The sequence below is a fragment of the Oncorhynchus masou genome, chromosome 17 (assembly GCF_036934945.1).
Source record: "Oncorhynchus masou masou isolate Uvic2021 chromosome 17, UVic_Omas_1.1, whole genome shotgun sequence".
Taxonomy (NCBI): Eukaryota; Metazoa; Chordata; class Actinopteri; order Salmoniformes; family Salmonidae; genus Oncorhynchus; species Oncorhynchus masou.
The window spans coordinates 21988111-22008171 of NC_088228.1; the positions used below are offsets into that span (position 1 = coordinate 21988111).

General features: G+C 40.1%; 2 protein-coding genes across 2 annotated transcripts in view; both read left to right on the forward strand.

Annotated features, from left to right (window-relative positions):
• Nucleotides 1–1876: 1876 nt before the first annotated feature.
• Nucleotides 1877–10450, forward strand: LOC135558700 (V-type proton ATPase 21 kDa proteolipid subunit c''). The gene is made up of 8 exons (XM_064992744.1): nt 1877–2122; nt 3171–3219; nt 3435–3518; nt 5329–5406; nt 7050–7119; nt 7424–7475; nt 7776–7966; nt 8098–10450. Exons 1-8 carry the CDS (start codon nt 2056–2058, stop codon nt 8122–8124), a joined length of 618 nt encoding a protein of 205 aa, XP_064848816.1. The 5' UTR covers nt 1877–2055; the 3' UTR covers nt 8125–10450.
• Nucleotides 10451–11491: 1041 nt separating this feature from the next.
• LOC135558701 (beta-1,4-galactosyltransferase 2-like) overlaps nt 11492–20061 on the forward strand; it is a 143086-nt gene continuing 134516 nt past the window's right edge. Inside the window, exon 1 of the mRNA XM_064992745.1 lies at nt 11492–11851. The gene's annotated coding sequence lies outside the window, so the exon portion shown is untranslated. The remainder of the gene's footprint in view (nt 11852–20061) is intronic.

Below are 20061 nucleotides of genomic sequence, written 5' to 3' on the forward strand. Positions count from 1 at the left end.
TGGACTGTGTCTTTTACCAAATAGGGGTATCTTCTGTGTACCACCCCTACCTTGTCACAACACAACTGATTGGCTCAAACACATTAAGAAGGAAAGAAAGTTCATAAATGAACTTTTAACAAGGCACACCTGTTAATTGAAATGCATTCCAGGTGACTATCTCATGAAGCTGGTTGAGAGAATGCCAAAAGTGTGCAAAGCTTTCATCAAGACCAAGGGTGGCTACTTTGAAGAATCTCAAATATAAAATATCTCTTCCACTCCTGCTGACTCTAGAGAGTTGAAAACAGCAGATCTGGGACAAGGAAGCATGTCCGGTGAAAAGGTCAGGGTTCACAGAGGAGAGCGGTCTCAGTTGAGTGAGCCGCCTCGAAGCCTGACTGGTTAGGGTCAAGAAGATAATTCTGAGAGAGATAACGAGAGTTGGTCAGAGACAGCATGGTCAAGTGTTTTGGAAAGAAAAGAAAGAACGGATACCGGTCGTTAGTTTTGATGTCAGAGGGGTCTGTTGGTTTGGGCTATATAGTGATTTATCAGTCTGCATGCACTGTACTGTGCAAGTTGTCGGATCAGTAGATGAAGATACTGTGCATGTTCCAAATGGAACCCTATTCCATATAGTGCACTACACCAAGATAGGGCTCTGATCAAGACTAGTTAGTAGTCACCAGGAAACAATTGCACCTTGTAATGGCCTTGATTTCCCCTGAATTCTTTAAATTGGCACTTTATTCTTCAGATTTAAAGGAATATTAATGTGTTTGTGGATGGATAACAAAGTTTTTAATGTTTTAAAGTTTTTAATAACTATTGACATTTCCAACAACCTCTGAATAATTGTGCATGATCTGCCTGAAGGGTTGAAATGTGAAAAGATCTGCATGTTCTGTAAGTTAGTCTACACTACCCTTTCTTTGTCTGACTTTTGTTTTTCTGGGAGTGACAGTCCCTGTACATCTATCTCGCGCAGTGAGCTTCATGTGACTCAGCTGGTAGAGCATGGTGCTTGCAACACCAAGTTGTAGGTTAGATTCCCACGGGGGACCATTATGAAAATGTATGAGCTCACAACTGTAAGTCGCTCTGGATAGGAATGTCTGCTAAATGACTAAAATATGATATTGAAAGATAAGAACACTTATTTTTATTTTTTACGTAGGCCCACATAGTAGGTCCATCGCTCAAATAGCAAATATTCCTGATTCCAGACTGAACTTGAAATGTGCAGATAATAATGCGTCACTTTTTTCGGCTTCTTCATTTCTGACCAAAACGTTTAATTTTGGGTTCTTGTCACCAGTCATGTGCACATTTAACCAGTGATGTAGCGCCATCGTGTGGTCGTGGTTTAACACTGCAGGGAGCTGAATTACAAACACCTGTAATTTGCACCTTACTACTTCTATACAGCTAACTGGAAACAGAGAGAAAGAGGTGAAGCAATAGTATATACCAACATCTTTGCTGGGAAATAATTATATATTTGTGAAAGTTGAAAGACAAACCAGGAACTCAAGTTTGTATTTTGGAATTTAGCTTACATCATGAGATCAACATGCTATTTTATGTTTCTATAATGCCTCTGTACAGTGTATTCTACTTACGGAACTACATTTTCTTAGAAGCGCGAAAAAAATTCGCAACAATAAAATACAAGAGAATAACCGTAGTCTAAAATCTAATTAAAATAAATAACCGTAGCCTACAGTGTGTAGATTGCCCAAGTGCTGGTCTAAGGTCGGTTTTGCGTTATGACCTGTGAATGAAAAAGTAATATAAAGTTTAGATGTACAACTGGTCCTACGTCTGTGCCTGGGAGCTCCTGCGGAAACTGGCACGAAGAAGAAGAAGGAAGTGGAATTACGTTTGTTGTCACGGTCACATGCTCAAGTCAAGCTCGATCAGCTGACTGCATCCCTTCCCTTTTGATGGATAGATTTCCCTTCCTCAGTTGAACGATTTTGGGGTTATTCAGACCGTTCGACGTCAATTGTAAAGACAAAACTGAAGGTAGCATAGTGAGATAGTCCGGAAAATATCGCGGTTTGGGTGATCATGAACGGACACGCCATTCTCTACACCGGGGTCACTTTGGCCTTCTGGAGTACCATTCTCGTCGTCGGTAAGAACGTTTTAGCTACATTTGCTAGCTAGGGTAATGGGGTTAATAGTGATGGTAAATATATAATGCATTTTGTAAATATATTCCTTTCATTTGATTGTATATGTTTGTGTCGTGCTTCACAGGCCGTGCTGATTGCCAGCTAACGTAAGCCTGTTGCGATAGCTAGCGGCAACGGCGTAAACTCATCTGGGTCTGCAGTGATGTGCTAGCTTGGTAATAGCTAGCATGCCTGACAAATACAGCTAACTAACTTCCTTGAATTATATGTTGTGCACCTTTGGCACTGTCGCCCAAAAAGTAGATTATCTAGCTATTCGTATGTAATAATTCGACTAAACGTATATGGAAGTAACGTTAGCTAGCATATCACTGCAGAGTCAGTAGTCTGATTAATCAGACTGTAATACACAATTCATTGGCGTATAGACAGCCTGACGCTAATGCATGCGACGTCTGGTTAATGTTCGTTACAGGCAAGAATGTTTAATACAATTACATTTAAACTTACTCTACCGGGTGTCCTTCAACTACTCGAAATTTGAAACAAAATAGCCACATGGACGTAACCGGTAGAGTAAGTTTTAAATGTACAGTCATTTTATTCGACATTCTGCCTTGTAGGCATTAACCTCAGGCCATATGTACACAATGAATTGTGTAGTACAGCATGATTAATCCGACTAGAGAGCCAGATAGTTAGCTAATGTTCGACTGCATAAGGCTACCCTGCACTAAAACCTTTTAAAAGCATACTGTTAAGTATAGAACATTCTGTTAGTTACATCATTTATAATTGCCATAGTTATCTAGCTCACTTGCTTGGCTGCTAGAGTAAGGAAAATGGGAACTGAAACACTTGTCATGTGGGGGTGAGCTATCACACTTATCTTCTGACACTTAATCATTTCTGACACATTTTTGTTCCGTAGCTCTGTGCCTTTGTGTGTACTGTTACTGAACTGTACTGCAACACACACACATGCATAAACCAATGAAAATGTTTGCATACTTTGCGATGCATAACCTGGATTGGTGCTTTTTTCAGGTATTTGCTACACGATCTTCGACCTTGGATTCCGCTTTGATGTGGCATGGTTAGTATGACACACAATCCTTGTCTTAGAACATCATATTATAGACGTACGAATAGGAATCTGTTTTATATTCTGAGCCTGGTGCTGATTACTGGTGGTAACATTTCAGAAAACAGTCGGGTGTGTTTTTTCCCCCCCCCACCCAGAAATCTTAGCCTAGGCTAGAGCATGGAACATCTGATTTTCATGGTGAAATTGTGCTCTCTCCCCCACAGGTTTTTGACAGAAACCTCGCCCTTCATGTGGGCGAACCTGGGAATTGGCTTGGCCATCTCGCTCTCTGTTGTTGGAGCTGCTTGGTGAGTACTCTTGAATTCCCCCTGAGTGTTTCTTCAGAAAAGATAGTCCCGTTTTGAATTTGGAATAGAGAAGTTGTTAAATTAGACTTGAAAATGGAAATAGCAACTAGTGTCTTGTCCCCATCCTATTCCCCATTCCATGTTGGCTATATTTCTCCTCTTGTATGGCATGTTCTGTTAATGTTTACAGTGGGGCAAAAAGGTATTTAGTCAGCCACCAATTGGGCATGTTCTCCCCCTTTAAAAAGACTAGAGGCCTGTAGTTTTCATCATAGGTACACTTCAACTATGACAGACAAAATGAGAAGGAAAAAAATCCAGAAAATCACATCATAGGATTTTTTTATGAATTTATTTGCAAATTATGGTGGAAAATAAGTATTTGGTCACCTACAAACAAGCAAGATTTCTGGCTCTCACAGACCTGTAACTTCTTCTTTAAGAGGCTCCTCTGTCCTCCACTCGTTGCCTGTATTAATGGAACCTGTTTGAACTTGTTATCAGTATAAAAGACACCTCTCCACAACTTCAAACAGTCACACTCCAAACTCCACTATGGTCAAAACCAAAGAGTTGTCAAGGGACACCAGAAACAAAATTGTAGACCTGCACCAGGCTGGGAAGGATGAATCTGCAATAGTTAAGCAGCTTGGTTTGAAGAAATCAACTGTGGGAGCAATTGTTAGGAAATGGAAGACATACAAGACCACTGATAATCTCCCTCGATCTGGGGCTCCACGCAAGATCTCACCCCGTGGGGTCAAAATGATCACAAGAACGGTGAGCAAAAATCCCAGAACCACACGGGAGGACCTCGTGAATGACCTGCAGAGAGCTGGGACCAGAGTAACAAAGCCTACCATCAGTAACACACTACGCCGCCAGGGACTCAAAATCCTGCAGTGCCAGATGTGTCCCCCTGCTAAAGCCAGTACATGTCCAGGCCCGTCTGAAGTGTGCTAGAGAGCATTTGGATGACCCAGAAGAAGATTGGGAGAATGTCATATGGTCATATGAAACCAAAATATAACTTTTTGGTAAAAACTAAACTTGTTGTGTTTGGAGGACAAAGAATGCTGAGTTGCATCCAAAGAACACCATACCTACTGTGAAGCATGGGGGTGGAAACATCATGCTTTGGGGCTGTTTTCCTGTAAAGGGAACAGGACGACTGATCCGTGTAATGGAAAGAATGAATGGGGCCATGTATTGTGAGATTTTGAGTGAAAACCTCCATCAGCAAGGGCATTGAAGATGAAACGTGGCTGGGTCTTTAAGCATGACTATGATCCCCAACACACCGCCCGGGCAACGAAGGAGTGGCTTCGTAAGAAGCATTTCAAGGTCCTGGAGTGGCCTAGTCAGTCTCCAGATCTCAACCCCTTAGAAAATCTTTGGAGGGAGTTGAAAGTCTGTGTTGCCCAGCAACAGCCCCAAAACATCACTGTTCTAGAGGAGATCTGCATGGAGGAATGGGCCAAATTACCAGCAACAGTGTGTGAACCTTGTGAAGACTTACAGAAAACATTTGACCTCTGTCATTGCCAACAAAGGGTATATAACAAAGTATTGAGAATCTTTTGTTGTTGACCAAATACTTATTTTCCACCATAATTTGCAAATAAATTCATTAAAAATCCTACAATGTGATTTTCTGGATTTTTTTTCTCATTTTGTCTGTCATAGTTGAAGTGTACCTATGATAAATTACAGGCCTCTCATCTTTTTAAGTGGGAGAACTTGCACAATTGGTGACTGACTAAATACTTTTTTGCCCCACTGTATACTGAATTGTGTCCTTGTTTTACAGGGGCATTTACATCACAGGTTCCAGCATCATAGGAGGTGGTGTAAAAGCACCACGGATTAAAACAAAGAATCTGGTCAGGTAAGCTATTAAAAAGGGAATGGAACCAGTCCCCTTCCCCCAATAACAGCTAATTTCCCTCTCTCTACTCAGACCACTTAAAGACAGTCCTATCAAAATTCTTGCTTGAGAACTTGCACTTGCTAAGAAGCATTTTTTTTCTTTATTTTTGACCATTTTAAAGCTACAATATGTAACTTTTTGGATGACCTAACCAAATTCACATAGAAATGTGAGTTATTTTTTTAAGCAAGTCTAAGAAGGGAGACCTGTACTATATGTGCTATTTCTGTGCTTCCCTTTGAAGTTTTGTTTTTGCATCTATTTTGGTTTTGTACACCAGCTTTAAACAGCTGAATATACACTTTTGGTTCTGGAAAATATATTTCAGTGGTTTAGATGGTACAATGATTCTCTACAACACTGACTGCTTGTTTTGTCACAAACTGAAATTACGTGAACTATTTGAATTTAGGCAACCAGGACATGGCAGAGAGATGTGTGCTTAGTGCACTTTGAAGATATATTCGGTAGTACTGGCACTGAACACAGGGGTGCCATTTTTAAACCCTACAGAGCTTTTGAAAGGAGAAGGTTAGCAATGCTTACAAGTGAAATCCCATAGAGAATGCTTATGAACACATTGTGAAAATGTATAGTTTCTGACCTAAGTATTTGCAGGACAGACATCCCAGCCCATAAAGTTAAACAAGTAACTAACAAAATGCTACTCAGCTTGCTGCATGCACAAAACAAATATTAGGCCGTGAGGCTCCTGATCCAGGATTCTCTGCTTTTATCAAGTGACGCTTGGTTTTGGAAGAAGATGGCCATGTAGCTAAGTGCTTAACTAGCTACTAAATAGCAAACTAAATGCACAACTGCAGAGCATTTAACACATTTTAGACAGTTAACTTGATAATTTTAAGGTAACTAGCTGGTAAACATTTAGTTGTGATTTCTATACTGTAACTAGATCACCTGGCATGTGCTGCACAACAGTGAGTGACTCACAAGGGTCTCTTGACATTGTGTGCTTGTAAACAAACACCACGAGACTGGGGACTACTGGTAAACTTCATCATGAAAAATGATGTAACAGTTGAAATGAAGAACACAATCTTCTATGTCTCCTAACGTATTGTACAAGTTGACTGCAGGTATTTACTTAAAAAGTAGCTACAAATATTCATATGTATTAAGACTTCAAATAAATAGTTTTGAAGGTATAGTCCCAGTATAGTTGTTCTATTTCCAAATACCCTGCTATATGGTCTACCACTCAAGCCTACACAATAAGATACTTCATTGTTACCCAGAAATGATTTGATATTGGTATAAAAACAGCTCAATTGGGCTTTTTAAGATGAATGCATTAACTGTAAGTCGCTCTGCAGATAAGCATCTGCTGAATGGCTAAAATGTAGAATCTGTGTTGTGGACCGGTTTCACAGACCCAGATTAAACCTATTCCTGGACTAAAAAGCACTGTCAATGGAAAATGCTTTTTAGTCGATGTCTGGATCTAAGAAACAGGCCTTGTGTGCTTTCTATGTAGGCATAAAACTTGTATATCTGTATGTGCGTACTGTATTAAGTTAGCATCTTTCCGATCAATATACTACAAATGTAATTATGTTGTGGTTGTCTCCTCCCATCCAAAGCATTATCTTCTGTGAGGCTGTAGCCATCTATGGGATCATCATGGCGATTGTTATAAGTAACATGGCTGAGGTAAGCAAGAGCGGGATGGCATACTTTGATCAACATTTGTGCCCTTTTTACATTTTCACTAGTGATTATGTTGATTGCGTTCCAAATGGCACCCTATTCCCGAGTGTAGTACTTTTGACGAGAGCCTGGTCAAACAGTGCACGGCTATATATATCGAATAAGGTGCTATTTGGGACTGAACTTGTGGCTCCTAATTGTAGCCTTTCACATAGGACATCTTGGAGTAGAGCTCTGAATCTCCCTGGTGTGTGATAATGTAGTAGACAGCACAAATGTAATTATTTCTTTACATCTCTTTTTATAGAGCTTTAGTGGCACCACACCAGAGACCATTGGGGCAAGGAACTACCAAGCGGGTAAGAAATGAATGGTTGGTGGGTGTTGCTTAGCCTCGTCCCAGATCTGTCTCCTCTTGCCAACTCCATTGTTGAGATTGAAAATCACAGCATTGTTTGGCATGACAAGTTGGCATGATAGCACAAACACACTGGTGCCCAGGCGAGGTTTTGATTGGGACCTGTCCGTAAAGTCCAATAGGATAAAGGCAGGCACAAGTAAAGAAGGCACGTCTTGCCATTGGCTTAGTTAAACAGTGCAATGATAAAATACAGCTGAAGGAAATGCTGTGCTCTTGTGATTGCGTTCTCTCCTAACAGGCTACTCCATGTTTGGCGCTGGTCTTACTGTGGGATTCTCCAACCTCTTCTGTGGCATCTGTGTTGGCATCGTTGGTAGTGGGGCCGCCCTGGCAGATGCTCAGAATGGCAGCCTCTTTGTTAAAATCCTTATTGTGGAAATCTTCGGCAGTGCAATTGGGCTGTTTGGAGTGATTGTGGCCATCTTGCAGGTAACTGACATTCTTTTCACATGGTTCTCTTTCCCCCCCTGATTGGTTGAATAGCATCATATTCTATCATATTCCGTATATGTTTGCCTTTTTGTTTTATTACATACTTGATCAAATGTCTTTTCTTGTAGACGTCGAAAGTAAAAATGGGTGACTAGAAGATTCATCTTCAATATGACAAGATCAATGGAAGACAAAGCTGGACAAGCACATGGATTGTGTAAAATACATAGTAAATTATTTAAATGTATTTTTTGTCTGATTGTTTTGAACCATAATTTGCTGAAGAGTGGCATATTTGCACCATTTTGTCTTAATGGAATGCAGCCAAATGGTTAGATTAAACTGCAGGTGTTTAAGACAAAATCCCGTCCCCTTTGAATACAATTGGTCTTCATAGTATAGTGGTACATATAATTAATCTCTAGAAAACCTCATGGCTTTCCCCACGTACGTTTGCTGTTGTATCAATCTATCACAATTGAAAGGGCCACTAGACATTTAGGGAATGTATTTCGTAGTAGGGACGTTCTTTCAAAATATATTTGATTTCATTAACATCTGTATAGGATTTGTTACCCGTGATCAATCATGGAATGCCACTATTTAACATCTAAGGTTCCCAAGGTTGGTTTGACACGCATATGGTTTCTCTGGTGGTGGACATGCTTGCTGTTCTGTTCATGACATGGAAGTGAAACATTTCAACAATGTCGTAATTTGTATTGAATGCCTGTAAACATGTATTTGAACTGTTTGTATGCGTAATGTATAACAAAGCAAATGATTATATTTATGACTGATGTAATCTGTGTTTTTCCACTAGTTTCAGTTACGGTATATTTTTCCATGACTGGTGTAAGTAACTGCAGTAACACAGAATGAATCAATATGTGTGGGTACAAGGGTGCTCTAAGGAGATATTACACTGGAATAGTAATTGTAGTTGGTCAGCTGTCATTTCACTCTTGTTTTGATGTATGCATAACATTTTGGCAGGCATTCTTCAGTCCTGATTGGTTAAACATTTGAATTGTAAATTGTTGTGTGTACAGTATATATAAAGGGCACATGTCTGTTTCTTTGTGAAGCATGAGGGTGTTTACCATTCTGATGCAAGTGGTCTTTATCCACGGTGAGAACTGTTGCTGATGAATATAAGTATTATCTGATTTCAAGTGACCATAGATAATGTCTGTTTTCTCCTTCTCAGGTCTGTAATCCCCTGTAAACTATCCGTCTGTGGAGAGTGAAATGTAGATGTTTTCCTCAAGACCAGTTATCCGCGTCAGTGTTTCCCCTTTATCCGTTTAGCAGCGGCGCACCGTAGAGATTTTATAATGTAGATATATATACCCCAAGACGACACCCTGCTCCCACTACCTCTGCCACCGCTGCTGAAGACCCCCACCCATTACTTCTGCCACCACTGCTGAAAAATCTTAGGGGAAACGCTGCATGTACATTTTCTGCTTTTTTTTTTTTTTTTGTAATTTTGAGTTTAAATGATCTGAGCTCCTTGTCTTTCCACTGCTGTGAATGGACTGATATGCATGCTCTTTTGGAGAGATGGTACTTGAACAGAACATCGATAAGAACTTTCTCAGACCAGTTGGCCTTTTACTTAGTCGTGATTTTGTTTGTATTTAGTTTTTTTTTTTTTTTTATCTAATGAATTACGGTGTTACTGATAAGACAATTAGCTTGAGCCCTTAAATTAAAATGAACCCTAGAGTCTGACTTCCATTTTAATGTTCATAACGTCCAACTTGCTGTGACCATGTGTTTGTCCCAAATGGCATCCTATTTCTTACGTAGTGTACTGCATTTGACCTGAGCCTTTTGGGTCCTGATCAGAAGTAGTGCATTATAAGAAATCGGGTTCCATTTGGGATGCATTTGACTGTATACTTATGGGGGTCTCCAACTGAGTGTTCCATCCTGTCCTCCCCAACCGTACATGTATAGTGTTATTATTTTATAAAATGTATGTGAAGGTTAATGGTATTTATCCATGGAGATGAAAGATCGTTTGGCTGATCCCTATGGCAAAAGGCCCAAAAAGACAATTTGAAATAGTATTTGGCGTGGGTTTCATACGTTGATTCAGCTTTGTTCATTACTTTTGAGCATTTCTAAATGAACCTTTGGTGTAATACTGGGTTGGCCATCCTGGTCTTGGAGAGCCTCAGTGCTGAAGGGTTTAACTTGAATGGATAACATTTGGATTGAAAGTCCAACTTGTTGGTTTAAAAGTATGCTGCTTGCGAGATGGCCATGAATGCACATGGCTTACATTGAGGCCCTCTAGGTCCTTGGTTGGTCGCCTATTGTAGTGGTGTCATTCCTAATGTAAAGGACGATTTCTAGATCATACTTCAGTGAGTGTTTAATATGTTGTGGTGAATCCATTGTTTTGACATGTAAAAGTGGGTCCTCTTTACTTCATAATTGTCCTTGAAAGAATAAAATATTCCAACCTGATCGTTCAATCAAATTAATCAAATGTATTTTATAAAGCCCTTTCTACGTCAGCTGTTGTCACACATAGCTTTACAGATATGGGGCCTAGTGGCCAGGAAAAACTCCCTACGGGAAGACACCTAGAGTGGAACCGGCCTCGGGGGGTGACCAATCAATTTCTGGCTGTACCAGTGAGTAGTTTATTTTTTTTTTGTGTGTGGTTCTATTATATTATTTATGTCCAGGTCCCACTCTTTGTAAATATTTGTTACCCACTAGATGGCGCGAGATAAGTTTTTATATTTACCGGGGACCTATCACAGCGTTTGCCTCTCCCTTAATGCTCATTTACAACATTTGAAAAAGTGGGAGGTGCTACATTGGCATATTAATTCATTTACTTTTCTTGACTTTAGAAATATCAAGTTGTACCTCACAAGTGAGGTAATTATTTACATTTACTGTAGTCCTAGCTTTTAACTGCAGACTGCTAGAGATGTGCAGTGCAATAATAGGATCTAGTTAAAGCTCCCTCTAGTGGCAGAATACACGGGTGTTTAGACTATCAGAGATCCCGTACTGAAGAGCGCGAGACCAGAGAGGAAGACGGAAAAAGAGAGGCTCGACTGCGCCCAAAGTCTGTCCGCGCGAAAATGAGAGTTAAGCAGACCAAGTTGGGGAGTTTTTGTATGGGCAATGTGTGTCGAATTTGTTGAAAATAAAAGTGAATTAATATTTTGATAGGTAAGGCTTATTTGATTGAATTGAAGTTTGATCATGCTTAGGTTGTTACAAGTGTACCGATTAAAGTGTAATGCGCGTGACATTTGGCTAAAACATTTTTTCATATCGGAGTTGTGACTGTTGTTCACACGCATATCTGCCCTCTCATTGGCTAGAATGTTCCCATCTGATCTCGCCTCCTCCCGCCTGCCTTTCGCCTTTGTGGACATATATTTCCATTGTTAGAGCGGCCAGTCGACCATCTTGTCAATATAATAGATCATCTTCGGCGAGAGAAAACTGCTATAGACTCCTTTTTTGTCTTCATAGCCACATTAAAACGTAACGGACTGTCGGAATTAGGAAGGTAGAAGATTTACTACCCTATATTTGCCCTCCGTAAATAATCAAACAATGAGGCATTCATATCTCCCATGTCTGTTATATGGCAAAACGTTTTGATCAATGTGTCTGCACGAAAAATGAAATTACCGATTTATATAATCAGAAATAAATGAAACGCACTCCAGGCTTTATTAAGTGGATATTACGTGCCTTTTAACGAAAGAGAGCAGGTTTTCGTGAGGACTTTTGTTATTTCATTTTTTTAAATGACATTTACAGATTTCATATAAAAAGGTTGCTGCAACAACAAAGACCATGCATTCATAGGAGAGGAGGATTGCTTGCTACCTTAAGGTAAGAATAAATTATATTTCATTTGTTCATCATCACATTTCGTTCTTTAGTTTTTCATGTATTTTTACATTTAGCCTGCCATTTGGATTCTTCTTTATTATCCTATACATCTGCATTTATCAACATGTATATGTTTACTGGTGGTTATTGATGTTTTATTGTACAATTTGCTTTGTTGTCATGCACATTTTGCTGAAGCATGCTGCTGCTAGACCCGCCATTCTACATGCATTTGCAACATCCCTTTTTTCAAGTGATCCAAACGTTGGACATTATTTCATCAAGCGGAAAGGTCCTTTGATCAGCGACGGAACGATCCATCCGGGCAGCATGCAGCGATGCTCTCATTCTGCCAACTGTTATCTAGTTAGTTATAAGATGTTGACAAGTTGCTCAAATTATTATTTACTATCTACATAATAACTCACGAAATTACAGAGCTATTTCTTTACGGCTGTTTTCATCTAGCTCTATAGGCTACAGTTAAACTCAATTGAGATCAAGATGCAGCCTACATTGTTTGCTGAAGTTTTAGGCTACAAGCTATATAGCCTACATAGTGTAAGTAGAGATCGCTATATCTTGATCAGAAACTGGTTTTCATATCAATGCTATGTATCCTCAGTTTAGTTTTCCATGTCAAATGTACCCATTTGGAAATGCTTCTGTGTCATTATGTGCATTGATGCGATAGTGTTTGTAGGGCAAAACTGATCATGGATGCATTCACTTCGCTGAACTCTTATTTTGTACAAGTGGTTTCACTGACCTCACTTCAGTCAGTCAATGACAGGGTCATGATGAACTTTTCCGGGCTCAGGATAAATGAATGGAACCCACAATAACAGTGGTGGAAATGTGTTTTGCACAGTTGGGCTACTTTCCTCCAATTATATCCCTCCTGATCATAAACAAATCGCAAAATAATCAAGAATAATATGTTGAGCATTATCTGATTTTAGTTTGTGCACCCTGTTTCAGTGGCCTTTGTGTATAGCAATAAATGTGGTCCATAGCCTGAGAGCCCACCCTCCAGGGTGGCCAAAGCCAACATGGTCACAGAGCGATTTGTATGATTCTGTACGTAAATCTGAGAATCCCCGTTTGGTATGATAAGTTACGTTTTCTATGGTATGTAACAAATTACAATTTGTACAATATGCTACTAATTTGTAAAACGTATGATACAGCTGAAGTCGGAAGTTTACATACACCTTCACAAAATACATTTAAACTCAGTTTTCCACAATTCCTGACATTTAATCCTAGTACAAATTCCCTGTCTTAGGTCAGTTAGGATCACCACTTTATTTTAAGAATGTGAAATGTCAGAATAATAGCAGAGAGAAGGATTTATTTCAGCTTTTATTTCTTTCATCACATTCCCAGTGGGTCAGAAGTTTACATACACTCAAATAGTATTTTGTGGCATTGCCTTTAAATTGTTTAACTTGGGTCAAACATTTCGGTTAGCCTTCAAGCAACAAGGTGCCTGCCACCTCCGAGCTTCACAGTTGGGATGGTGTTCTTCGGCTTGCAAGCATCCCCCTTTTCCCTCCAAACACAACGATGGTCATTATAGCCAAACAGTCCTATTTTTGTTTCATCAGATCAGAGGACATTTCTTCAAACAGTACGATCTTTATCCCCATGTGCAGTTGCAAACCATAGTCTGGCTTTTTTTATGGTGGTTTTGGAGCAGTGGCTTCTTCCTTGCTGAGTGGCCTTTCAGGTTTGTCGATATAGGACTCGTTTTACTGTGGATATAGATGCATTTGTACCTGTTTCCTCCAGCATCTTCACAAGGTCCTTTGCTGTTGTTCTGGGACTGATTTGCACTTTTCGCACCAAAGTATGTTCATCTCTAGGAGATAGAACGCGTCTCCTTCCTGAGCGTTATGACAGCTGCGTGGTCTTATGGTGTTTATACTTGCGTACTGTTGTTTGTACAGATGAACGTGGTACCTTCAGGCATTTGGAAATTTCTCCCAAGGATGAACCAGACTTGTGGAGGTCTACAATTTGTTTTCTGAGGTCTTGGCTGATTTCTTTTGAGTTTCCCATGATGTCAAGCAGAGGCACTGAGTTTGAAGGTAGGCCTTGAAATAAATACACAGGTACACCTCCAATTGACTCAAATGATGTCAATTAGCCTATCAGAAGCTTCTAAAGCCATGACATCCTTTTCTGGAATTTTCCAAGCTGTTTAAAGGCACAGTCAACTTAGTGTATGTAAACTTCTGGCCCACTGGAATTGTGATATAGTGAATTATAAGTGAAATAATCTGCCTGTAAACAATTGTTGGAAAAATTACTTGTGTCATGCACAAAGTAGATGTCCTAACCGACTTGCCAAAACTATAGTTTGTTATCAAGAAATTTTTGGAGTGGTTGAAAAACGAGATTTAATGACTCCAACCTAAGTATATGTAAACTTCCGACTTCAACTCTGTTACAAAGTCTAATTTGTTGTGCCAACTTTAACTAGGTGGCTAACGTTAGCTAGCTAGCTATAGTTACCTCTAGGGGTTAGGTTTAAGGGTTAAGGTTAGGGGAAGGGTTAGCTAAAGGGTTAGGCTTAGTTAACATACAAGTAGTTGCAAAGTAGCTAAAAAAAGTAGGTTGTCGTTGCTAATTAGCTAAAGTTGTCTGTGATGAGATTCCAACGCACAACCTTTGGGTTGCTTGACATTTGGATTATATGACCACCCATCCACCCCAACCAACCACCCTCCTTTTGTTTTTGTCTTAAGTAACTTTCTATCTTATGGAACCATAACAAACGTAAGATGTCATACTAATTTGAGGGTCCTGTATTTTCGTGTACTATGTTATGTCTAGTTTATGTGACCAGTCTGTGAAAGCAGGTGAGGAGTGACTACTTCCTTAGGACTGCCATTCACTTAATGGCACTTGTTTCTTACACAACTGGATAGTCAAATATCCAGTTGTGTAAGAATTTGGATCTGTGTTTGATAGACCCTTAGCATACTTGAACTAATGACCGTGCACGTTTAAAGTTGAAATGAATTACATTTGACTTCCGTGTAAAGAATAAGCCGGTGCTTTGTTCCTAGGATGCCTACAATTGAAATGTTGATTGTTCCTGGCAGTTTGTTTGTGAAGGAGTGTTCTATTCTTTCAGGTTAATTCAATGTTGAGTTTTGTTGTCATGGGAACAGCCAGACCTGAGCAACAAAGGTGGCAGTTGGAGAGGACTGCTTTGCTCTATACATTGACTTGGTGTTTTGTCTAAAACCCAGCCTATTCAGAGCTGTAAATTGTGTTTCATTCAAAATCTCAAAGGATGTGTCCTTGCATACATTGATTAAACTACAGTCTGAGAGCGAGAGGATCACTTTAAAATAAGGATAGTGTGGATCAATACAGATAGGAGTAATCATTAATTGCATTGTATTGCAAAGCCCAATTTTTTCAAAACAAATTATTAATGACGGCATGGCACTTAAAACATATGTGCTATGGTAGTTATTGTTTGGTTTGTAAAGAAACACTTTTTAGCTCATTATAGACATACAGCCCATAATATCCCCTATCGGTGTTGTAGTAGATTTTAGTTTGTTGCTGTAGTGTTTAACAGATAATCAAAACTGCCCAAAACCTACCCTGAATCCCAGGCTGTCCCCATAAAACCTTCCCTCCACCCAAGCACTTCATTTATTTTTTGGCTCTGGAGCCAAATGAGCAGCTCGATCTGAGGAAGCAGTGAGAGAGGCAAAGCAAGGCAAGGCGAGGCAAACCTATATTTGATGGTGGAGAGACTTTAGAGCTTAGCAACTCTGGAGCATGGCCACAGAGGCCTTCTGTGTAGGCTATGTATTGAAATAGGCTAGCTACACACTGTGAAGATAGTAATCTCAATAGAAATATGGTAGAAATGCTTACAATCTCATGTAATGTATAATCCACATGTCATAAACAGTAATGTGTAGCACATGAAAGGAAGCACAGGGGTGATGTGATACCCCCTTGCACAGAGCAGAGATATGGTGCATCCTACTGTCATTGTTGATGAATGTAATGTTGTCCCTTGAGTCAAAGCCAGTAGAACTGTATAGAACTGTACTATCATAAGAACCTTGGTGGGAGAACATCATGGGAATGTTCTAGTACAGTCAAATCAAATCAAATGTATTTATATAGCCCTTCTTACATCAGCTGATATCTCAAAGTGTTGTACAGAAACCCAGCCTAAAACCCCAAACAGCAAACAACGCAGGTGTAGAAGCACGGTGACAAGGAAAAACTCCCTAGAAAGGCCAAAACCTAGGAAAAAACTGAGAGGAACCAGGCTATGAGGGGTGGCCAGTGCCAGGTGTGCCGGGTGGAGATTATAACAGAACATGGCCAAGATGTTCAAATGTTCATAAATGACCAGCATGGTCAAATAATAATAATCACAGTAGTTGTCGAGGGTGCAACAAGGCAGCACCTCACAAGTAAATGTCAGTTGGCTTTTCATAGCCGATCATTAAGAGTATCTCTACCGCTCCTGCGTCTCTAGAGAGTTGAAAACAGCAGGTCTGGGACAAGTAGCACGTCCGGTGAACAGGTCAGGGTTACATAGCCGCAGGCAGAACAGTTGAAACTGGAGGAGCAGCACGGCCAGGTAGACTGGGGACAGCAAGGAGTGGTTGACAGTCATGGCCAACAGTTTTGAGAATTAAACAAATATTAATTTTCACAAAGCCTGCTGCCTCAGTTTGTATGATGGCAAGTTGCATATACTCCAGAATGTTATAAAGAGTGATCAGATGATTTACAATTAATTGCAAAGTCCCTCTTTGCCATGCAAATTAACTGAATCCCCAAAAAACATTTCCACTTCATTTCAGCCCTGCCCAAAAGGACAAGCTGACATCATGTCAGTGATTCTCTCGTTAACACAGGTGTGAGTGTTGACAAGGACAAGGCTGGAGATCACTCTGTCATGCTGATTGAGTTCGAATAACAGACTGGAAGCTTCAAAAGGAGGGTGGTGCTTGGAATCATTGTTCTTCCTCTGTCAACCATGGTTAATGCAAGGAAACAAGTGCGGTCATCATTGCTTTGTGCAAAAAGGGCTTCACAGGCAAGGATATTGCTGCCAGTAAGATTGCACCTAAATCAACCATTTATCTGATCATCAAGAACTTCAAGGAGAGTGGTTCAATTGTTGTGAAGAAGGCTACAGGGCACCCAAGAAAGTCCAGCAAGCGCCAGGACCGTCTCCTAAAGTTGATTCAGCTGCGGGATCGCGGCACCACCAGTACAGAGCTTGCTCAGGATTGGCAGCAGGCAGGTGTGAGTGCATCTGCACGCACAGTGAGCCGAATACTTTTGGAGGATGGCCTGGTTTCAAGAAGAGCAGCAAAGAAGCCGCTTCTTTCCAGGAAAAACACCAGGGACAGACAAATATTCTGCAAAAGGTACAGGGATTGGACTGCTGAGGACTGGGGTAAAGTCATTTTCTCTGATGAATCCCTTTTCCGATTGTTTGGGGCATCCGGACAAAAGCTTGTCCGGAGAAGACAAGGTGAGCACTACCATCAGTCCTGTGTCATGCCAACAGTAAAGCATCCTGAGACCATTCATGTGTTGGGTTGCTTCTCAGCCAAGGGAGCGGGCTCACTCACAATTTTGCCTAAGAACACAGCCATGAATAAAGAATGGTACCAACACATCCTCCGAGAGCAACTTCTCCCAACCATCCAGGAACAGTTTGGTGACGATCAATGCCTTTTCCAGCATGATGGAGCACCTTAGGTGATAACTAAGTGGCGCTGGGAACAAAACATCGATATTTTGGGTCCATGGCCAGGAAACTCCCCAGTCCTTAATCCCAATGAGAATTTGTGGTCAATCCTCAAGAGGCGGGTGGACAAACAAAAACCAACAAATTCTGACAAACTCCAAGCATTGATTATGCAAGAATGGTCTGCCATCAGTCAGGATATGGCCCAGAAGTTAATTGGCAGCATGCCATGGTTGATTACAGAGGTCTTGAAAAAGAAGGGTCAACACTGCAAATATTGACTCTTTGCATCAACTTCATGTTGTCCATGTCAATAAAAGCTTTTGACACTTATAAAATGCTTGTAATTATACGTCAGTATTCCATAGTAACATTCTGACAAAAATATCTAAAGACACTGAAGCAGCAAACGTTGTGGAAATTAATATTTGTGTCATTGTAAAAATGGCCACAACTGTACAATGGTAGAGCTTTGTTGATGCATAAATTACCTTGTTTAGTATTCAGATATTTATTTAATTTCTGGCTTGAATATTTGGCATGTAGCCTATGAATAATATTTGATTGGGATTTGATAGTAGAAGCATCACAGACCTTCCTTGACAAGAGTGTCTATCCGTTTTCCATTAGTTGAAATGTGAAACACGCAGTGTTTCTGACAAGGGTCAGCAGACTGAACTGTGCGTGTGCTCTGCTCCACAGTGTTGGTGGTAACAGGGCATTAGTGTGAAGTCTGATATCTGGGATTCTCTCCTCCAGCTGTGAGAACATGTCTGTTATGTGATGTTACACAACATGGATTATTAAGAGCTGTTCCCCTTAAATGTCATCACTCTCTTTACCCCTCTGTGTTCATCTGTGTTGAGATGAAGGTGCTGGTGAAGGAGAATGATTTTGTTTCAGTGTATTGGTATTGGCCACCATGGCCAATTTTTTCAAACCAAACTATTAATGACTGCATGGCATTTATGAAATATGTGCTATGATAGTTATTGTTTGGTTTGTAAAGAAACCCTCTTTCTTTACAAACTCCTGGTAATACCTCAAGCCCAAGTATCCACACAACTTTCCTTTCCAGAAATAATATATATATTATTAAATATATCTCGTTTGTTCAGGGCTGTTAGTTTACATCTTTTATGCTGTGCAAGGTATGCCTAAACCCCCCCCCCCCCAAGAGAGGTGTCTGTGTCAGAAGGTGAGGGGTGTTCCTTTCTCAGAGTGGTTAGCATGAGCATAATGCCATTCCAGGCAAGAGGGCAGTGACACACAGTTTGCCCTTCACACCCCGTACTGTCTTTGTTTATCTATTCTTTAGTCTCTTAGTCTTTTGACAAGCAACACCTCTGACTCCTGTAGGACTGACTCTATGGGCCTTGAGCCAACAATGTGACGTTACATTTTACACAAAACTATGCCAATTAGATGTTCTGGAAAATGTGTTGTTTTAGCGTGATGTCTCGCCTTGTGAGGTGTTGATTTACTTCATGTTTGTTTTTGTATGCCTCTATGAATGCAGAATGCTGATGTACGTCTATGAGCTTATATACATTGGTGGCATTTCATTGAAGCACATTATTACACTGAAATAATAGCTCAAATGCATTGTGTTATTCATTAGAATAATATGCCCCACTCCCCCTTTACATTTTGTACTCTGCACGTTTTGTAAACCAACACACACTGTTCTGTTCTGTTCTATTCTATCCTATCCGCACCCATATCAGGTGGTGACTCACTGCATAATGGTGGAATCAATTTTCAACAATCTTTTTTTATAAATCTAGAGATCTCATGCAATCAGGAGTATGTGGACATTTCGATCACATCTACTCATGGTATTTTGAGTGACTCAGATCTCTGCAGTGCCTGTGTTTTGAAGTGTTACCAAAACAGTGTCAATCCTTGTGTTTAGGAATGACTCCTGCCAACACATTTTCAATTACACTGCATTGTGTACAATGATTTACAGTGGCTTCAGTAAGTATTCACACCCAGTGACTTTTTCCATATTTTGTTGTGTTACAGCCGGAATTTAAAATGGATTAAATGTATATGTTTTGTCACTGCCCTACATGTAATATCCCATAATGTCAAAATGGAATTATGTTTTTCAACATTTTTACAAATTAATGCAAAATGAAAACCTGAAATGGCTTCAATCAATAAGTATTTCTTATTGCAAGGAGTAAAAATGTGCTTAACAAGTCACATAATTAGTTAAATGGACTCACTCTATGTGCAATAAGTGATTTTTAGTAAACATGATTTTTGAATGTGAATACCTCATCTATGTCCCCCACACATACAATTATCTGTGAGGTCCCTCAGTCGAGCAGTGCATTTCAAACACAGATTCAACCACAAAGACCAGGGAGGTTTGCCAATGCCTCGCAAAGAAGGGCACCTATTGGTAGATGGGTAAACAATTGTAATATCCCTTTAAGCATGGTGA

Excerpts from the sequence above, each read along its gene's own strand:
- LOC135558700 (XM_064992744.1), top strand. The coding sequence starts at position 2,056 with ATGAACGGACACGCCATTCTCTACACCGGGGTCACTTTGGCCTTCTGG. Across the intron at positions 3,519-5,328 it reads TCTGTTGTTGGAGCTGCTTG|GGGCATTTACATCACAGGTT; the intron begins GTGAGTACTCTT and ends CTTGTTTTACAG. Across the intron at positions 7,120-7,423 it reads TTATAAGTAACATGGCTGAG|AGCTTTAGTGGCACCACACC; the intron begins GTAAGCAAGAGC and ends CTCTTTTTATAG.